General features: G+C 51.5%; 1 protein-coding gene across 1 annotated transcript; it reads right to left on the bottom strand.

Annotated features, from left to right (window-relative positions):
• Positions 1-1,339: 1,339 nt before the first annotated feature.
• Positions 1,340-6,514, bottom strand: NRBF2 (nuclear receptor binding factor 2). Its single transcript, XM_015816459.1, has 4 exons — positions 6,464-6,514; positions 4,755-4,839; positions 3,948-3,988; positions 1,340-2,654 (listed from the first exon to the last, which is right to left on the bottom strand). The coding sequence occupies exons 1-4, from the start codon at positions 6,512-6,514 to the stop codon at positions 1,932-1,934; spliced, it is 900 nt and encodes a 299-aa protein (XP_015671945.1). The 3' UTR covers positions 1,340-1,931.
• Between the last annotated feature and the right edge of the window lie 245 nt (positions 6,515-6,759).

Raw genomic sequence — 6,759 nt, 5'->3', positions numbered from 1 at the left:
GGCCCCTTTCTGGTGCTGAGAGGCGGGCACGGCTGGCTTGGTGGCCATGGTGGGACTCGAACTCACGACCTGACCAGTGTCTGGCCTCGTGCTCTGACCGAAGCAGCTCTTGATCGACCCCATAACTGTTTTATCTTCATCATAAAACAAGTGTCCTCCTGGAATCCCCCCTCCCTTCCTCTGGCCGGCTCCTCCGGCCATTGTTTCTCTTCCAAGCTGCACTTGACCGACCCCCACAGCATATGGGGGGGTCTGGTGCCCAGGCACCCCCCTCCTGAGAATGGTCGTTTGGGGCAGTTTCCTTTCCACTGGGGGTCCTCGTGGACAATCTTTTGGCCTATCTTTTCTACCCTTTCTCTGGGAAACCCATATTCCCAGGTTTCTTCAGCCAGACATTTCAATTCTTGCACGGTTCGCCCCATCATTCTCGGTGCCCCCCCCATCCCACAACTGTCCTTCACAAATCTCCATTATCCAAAAACTCCATAGGAGGGTAGAGTTATAGAATCAGAACATGGTTCTCAAATCAACACATAGGTCTAATCGCTTTCCTTAAATAGGCTTCATGAGCTACATTTTATTTGAGTTAACAACTGCAACAACGAGCTGAATGTTTAGAGGCCGAAGCCATGTTAGAAATTGTACGTACACTATGGACAGAGAGGATCAAGAAAAAGAATTTGGAGAGGAAATTAGTGGAGCAGAGAAAGAGAGAGAATGAAATTTCACAAAATGGGCCACTGAATGCAAAGCTTACTGTTTTGAATATGGAACTGACTGTTTTGAGCATCCGGAGCATAATCTAAGCTGTAAGAAGCTTCCAGAATGCTCCAAATGGTTCAAAATGAAACTCTTCACCAGACCTCAAGCTTTTTGTTGTCCCACTGCAATTAAGCATTTCTTTAAAAAGTACACTTTCTCTGCTGGGCTACATGTTTTTACTCAGAAAATAATTTGGTATTGGAACTAGAACTGGGAGATCATAACAGTTTACTGGATGATTTGGGTGCAATCATTTCTCTCTATTGCTGGATCTATTAGGGCTGATGCTGTGGGGAAAAACTAAAGGAGAAAATGCAGATCAATAGACAAATAATACTGAGAAAGGAGATTTCACAGATGCTTCAATGTCCTGATATTCAGAATAAAATCATTGTCTGGAGAACATTTAACAGGTGCCTGGTTCAATCCTTGTCATCTTGGAATAATGATCAAAATGATGTCTGCTAAAATCTTCAAACATCCTACTGCAGAAGGCAGGCTACTGTCATATTCAGTACTGGAATTCTGAAACACAATACTTGCATGTTAAAAAGAACAAATACATGATTCAAGATAGACCTGGAACGTTTTATTCTTCGTCAACTATGCCCTCCTATCATGCAACAACAATTATTCTTATCTATTTGTTTAGAACCATGTTTGTTTCATATACAGAAAACATATTATGAAGCACCCTGATTATGTAAACAAATCAAACTATTTCAGCAGAATTAAATTTGGGTCCTTAAAAATATCTGGAAATTTAGCTTTACTTCTGATTGACTGAAATTACATATTACCCTAGAAGTGCAAAGTGTGGCACACAGATCCATCCTACAAAGGGAAAGAAACAAGAATTGTTGACTACTTTCTGTGCATAATTAAAAGAAAGCAATCCAATGCATATGAGAGAGAGAGAGAGAGAGAGAGAGAGAGAGAGAGCCCTGCAGGACTTTGGGCTCAAGTCTCTCTCCTTCAGTCCTTTGGCTTGAAGAAAGAACAAAGAGGGCTCAGCTTTTACCAACGATGGTAAATGGTTCCGCCTTTGCTTCACCAATTCGTGACACAAAGCATTTTTTTCACTGAGCAAGTCAGTTACGGCTGTCTCAGCAGTGCCCCTTCCCCAAAGCGCAGGGGGAGCCCACCTCCCCACCAGTGGTCTTCCTCCTTTAGCTGTTCATGAGCCCCTTCAGGAGATCCTCCGAGAGCTCCACCAGAGGGAACTCCGGGGAGGGAATGTCCAAGGGTGGAAGGCTGGGGATGGGAATGTCCTTGGCCTTCCCAGCACTGACAGCCAATTTCTGCCAGGGGGTGGCGGCGGCGGCAGTGGCAGTTTCCGAAAGCTGCTGGAGACCCCACAGCTCTGACTTTTCCACAAAGTCAGCATCTGCATCCAGCTCCTTTTCCAGGGGAGACTTTAGCAGCCTGGCTCTCTCAGCTTTTAACTGCTGGTTCTCCCGTCTCAGTCTCTCATTTTCAGCAAACAGCATCTCCACGTGCTGTTCTAGGACTGCAATTTTGGTGGCCTGCTCCTCCATTTTCATCTTGTCATCCTTTGGAGGTCTGTTGTTCATACACACTTCCAGAGGCGGCTCCTTCCTCTTCTGAAGCAGAAAGAGCAATGTGTCTGGATCCCTGTCCAAGACCCCTCGGAACCCCTTCATTTCCTTCTCCAAGGAGGGCCTGTACTTGAGGCTGGCAGGCGTTCCGTGTTGGTCATCAGGTTCCCCAGCTGAGGCCTTAGAGGAGCTCTGCACATGGGCCGTGCTCTCTTTGTCCATAAGAGGGCGGATTTTTAATCTTTCGTCCCTTTTCGCTCTTTTCCATTGCTCTTGGATGAGGGGGATCTGTTTCAGGTGACTCTCCCTTTGCAGTTCCAGGGATAATTGGGCCTGCCGAGAAACAAAAGAGTAAGTCGCCTTTATCAGCTTCTCGCGGAATAAGTTTTGGCATCTGAAGAAGTTCATCTTTATGTAAAGCAAGCAACGACAACACATACAGTTGGCCACCCCAGCCCAGCCTTTCCCTCCAGACTGCAGCTGGGAAAGGCTGGTCTTCTTCCCTGGAGAAGCTGGCATCGACCCAGATGGCGAGGAGTTCCACAGGAATGGGAATGAAGAGCCGCACCCTTTGAGGTGGCTGATAAATGATTTTACTTTCTTTCCCCCTGTATAAACTGATGGCTGCCCAGTTCCTGCGCAAGACAGCAAACAGTGAGGAATATTTGTGCTCAGGCAGAAAATTAACTGACCCAACTCAGCAGTGGGTAAACTCTATCGTGGGTAAATCTCTATTGTATTTAGCTGTTTATTTATATGCCAACTTTATTATTTTTTACATGCAACTCAAGGCGGCGAACATCCCCAGCACGCCTTCCTCCTCCTCCTCCTGCTTTCCCCATAACAGCAGCCCTGCGAGGTGGGCCCAAGGTCACCCAGCCAGCTTTCATGGCTAAGGCAGGATTTGAACTCACAATCTCTGGCTTTCCAGCCTGGTGCCTTAACCATTGGACCAAACTGGCTATTGATGCAGCAATTAATATGCAAGGCATACAAGCCATAATCCCTCCAATATCTGTTATTACCTAAGTGCCAAGTTCACCAAAATTAGCACAGGAAGCCGTTGACTTTCAACCATTCGTTTAGCAACTGTTCAAGGTTACAGTGATGCTGAAAAACTGACTTATGACCCGTCCTTGCAGTTACGGCCACTGCAGTCACAACCAATACTCTGGCACTTGCCAACCAGTGTGTATTTATAATTGTTACAGGGTCCTGGAGTAACCCAATCACTACAGGTGACCTTCTCAGCTGAATTCCAGCAAGCAAAGTCAATGGGGGAAACTTGCTCAACAAGCATGGCAATTCATTTAACAACGGCAGGAAAAAGGTTTGAAAACTGACACAACTTGCTTAATGGCTGCATCATTTAGCACTGAAAACTCTGATGCCAAATGTGATCATAAGTTGAGGACCGTCTGTTTTTTGCTGCTCAGACTGGACGGGGCTCCCTTTCTTCCCCTTGGTTGTGCTGTTTCTTTCTCATTTCCCTCTTACTATGTCTTGGGTTTCCCTCCCCCGCCCCGCCCACCCAAGCGTCAGGTGCAGCCAAGGTTCCTGGCTGGTATCCGAGTCACACCGAGGATGGTTCATCACTAGAGCAGCCGCTGAGGAGGGAAACCTCACCTGATCTGACTGAGTCAACTTCATAGCTTCCAGAAGATACGCTGCATAAGACACAAAATGGTGACACGGTTTAGAGGGGCCCGCTTGCGCAGCGGCCCTTCCCCATCTGAAGCGATCTGGAGGATGGGTGACCTCGATCAGGCAGGGCTTCTGCAGCCCTCTGGCCCAGACAAGGGAGGACAAAAGGAGCCCCCATCCTCCCCCCGTGGCAACTTTTGATAAGTGAATGGAAAATCACCTTCATTTTCAAACTTGGATCTTAAAGCTATACTTGAAGTACAACTTGGCAGTCAAACTGCTTTCTGCAATCCCTTTACAAGCAACATTGTGAGAAGACCTTAGCTGTTGATTCACTGTAACAATTGTGATTCTGTTTCCGATGACACGCTTTTTCTTTTTATTTCATTTATATCCTACCTTTATTATTTTGATAAATAATTCAAGGCGGCAAACACAGCTAAAACTGTTCCCTCGTCTTATTTTCCTCAAAACAACCAACCCAACCCATACGTTGAGAGAGAGGGGGGGGAGAGAGAGAAGGGGGAGGGAGGGAGGGAGAGAGAGAGGGGGAGGGGGAGAGGGAGAGAGAGAGAGAGAGACTGGCCAAAGTCACCCAGCTACCATTCAAGCCAAAGGCGGCACTATAACACCTAGCCCGGTGCCTTCACCACTTCACCCAAAGCCAGACTGTCCACTGTGATCCTTGCCCCTGACCCCGTGACAATCTCGCCTGCTTACCACTCTGCGCTGACTTAGCTTCTAGTAGGGAGGCCAGGGGGATTCAAGCAAACACCCACGAAGGCTCACCTGCTGCCTTTCGGTGACACGAAACGGCTTCCTCATACTTCCCCACGGCCAGCCAACGGTCAGCTTTTCTGCTCTGCTGATGGGCCTAAAAAAAAAACACACCCCAAACCTTTAAGACACCAGGAGAGCTTGTGGCTGCTTGAGTGCCTCGAACGAGAGAGATCTGCAGATTAGCTGACCCTGTGGGATGACATGTACATGACTTGCTTTCTACCAAAGCACGCCAGAAAGGTTTACCTGCCTGGATGCCCACTGTCTGGGCAGAAAGCTAAGGGAACTTGCAAAGTGGATCACAAGGCAGGAGAGGGAGAGTAAAACAGACACACAGAACCCTTGTGAAACAGGAACATCTAAGTTGGCCTGGGCGTCTAAACTGAAGCCATTCACACCCCATGTTATCTCTTCATGCAAGAACATTGCTCCAAAATATTTTGATTGTTAATTTAAACATAATGTAAGTCTTTGTTTATAAACAGCCAATTGTCTGAGTTCCTGAGGGAAGAACACAATAACCCCGAGATTTTTCACCAAAAGAGGTTAAGATAGATGTTACAGGTGGGTCCTCAATGTACAACTGTAACAGATATTGGAATTTCCATCGTAAGTTATGAGGTTGTTAAGCCGAGGCACGACCAACCTGATTTTACCATCTTTGTTGCAGTGGTCATTAAGCAAATACCACAGTTGTTAAGCAAGTCACTGCATTCCTACGGGCACCAAAAAAGCCGGTGTCCAGAAAAAGGCATCGGGCGACCGAGGAACTCTGAGCAACAGGCCATAAAAGCAAAACCACTTGCCAACCGCCTGAAATGCAGGCATGCGATCACAAGTGTGTGCATGTGCTGCCATCAGAGCTCCAGAACCGGCCATAAGTACCTTCTGGGGTCCAGAACCGGAACTTCAAATGGTCGCTAAGCAAGGACCACCTGTATTATGACCTGATGGGAGTCTGACCAGCTGCATTTTGCCTCAGATGTCTCGTCTCCAAGGGCCGTCCTGGCGCCCAGACGGCCACACTCCAGGTGGGCAAGAGGGGCCATCTCGGTCCAGGAAGCCTCCGTTTTCCCCAGACACGGACCGGGAGAGGGAGGGAGGCGGCCCTCCGCCCTGCCATCGGCCACGGGTGGGGAGGGGCGGATGGCGGGGGGCGCCACGGATCCAGCCTCTCTCGGGGGGGGGAGCAGGATTTGGACCACCGAGGAAGAGGGGGAGGGGGAGGGGGAGGTTTTTCCGGTTCGTCTCCCGATTCCTCCTCCGCCGAGACTCCGCCGGTGGAGCAAGAAAAGGGCCGGGGCTCTTCCCTCCCCCCTCCCACCGGCACCCCCAGGAGCCTCGCCCGCCGGGCTGGAAGAGCCGACCCGCCAAGGGGCCGCCCGCGGGCGCCTCGGGGAGGGGGGGCTGCCTCCGTCGCTCGGGGGGGGCGTCTTTCGAGTCAGGCCGGGCACTGGGGAGCCCCCCCCCTCCGAGGAAGAGCCGCGGCCACCGGGGGCCGAGACCTCCCCCGCCTCCCTTCTCCTTCTGGCCGGCCGGCCGCCAGGCCGAACCCGGTCCTCCCGGGACGAGGACGCTGAGATCCCCGCCGCCTCTCCGGCCGCCCCTTCGGGCTGAGGAGGTTTGGAGCTCCGGCCGGGCCCGGTCCTGCCACGCAGCCCGCGGGGAGGCACCAGGCCTGCCGGGTCTCCTCGCGGGGAAGGCCCCGCGGCGCTCACCAGGTTGAGCGGCGCCTCCATCGCCTCCATCGGCCGCGGCTGACGGGGCATCGGCGGCGCCGGGCGGCCTCCCCGCCGCCTCCCCCTCCCCTCCCCTCCCCTCCCGCGGACGCCTCCCCCGCGCTTCCGCCCACCGCGACGTCACTGCGCCGCCGCCCGCGGCCGCCAATCACCGGCAGCGCCCGGCCCGCCGCCTCTGATTGGCGGGATCGCCTCGCCGGCGGCTCCCTCTTCGATTGGCCCAGCTAATCACCCACGTCACCCCCGAGGGCGCCTGGCGCCCTGTTTGGTGAAAC

This window comes from Protobothrops mucrosquamatus, unplaced genomic scaffold, assembly GCF_001527695.2.
Source record: "Protobothrops mucrosquamatus isolate PMUCROS unplaced genomic scaffold, P.Mucros_1.0 scaffold454, whole genome shotgun sequence".
Classification (NCBI taxonomy): domain Eukaryota; kingdom Metazoa; phylum Chordata; class Lepidosauria; order Squamata; family Viperidae; genus Protobothrops; species Protobothrops mucrosquamatus.
The sequence above is the reverse complement of the archived record's forward strand: the minus strand, read 5'-3'. Positions and strand labels throughout refer to the sequence as shown.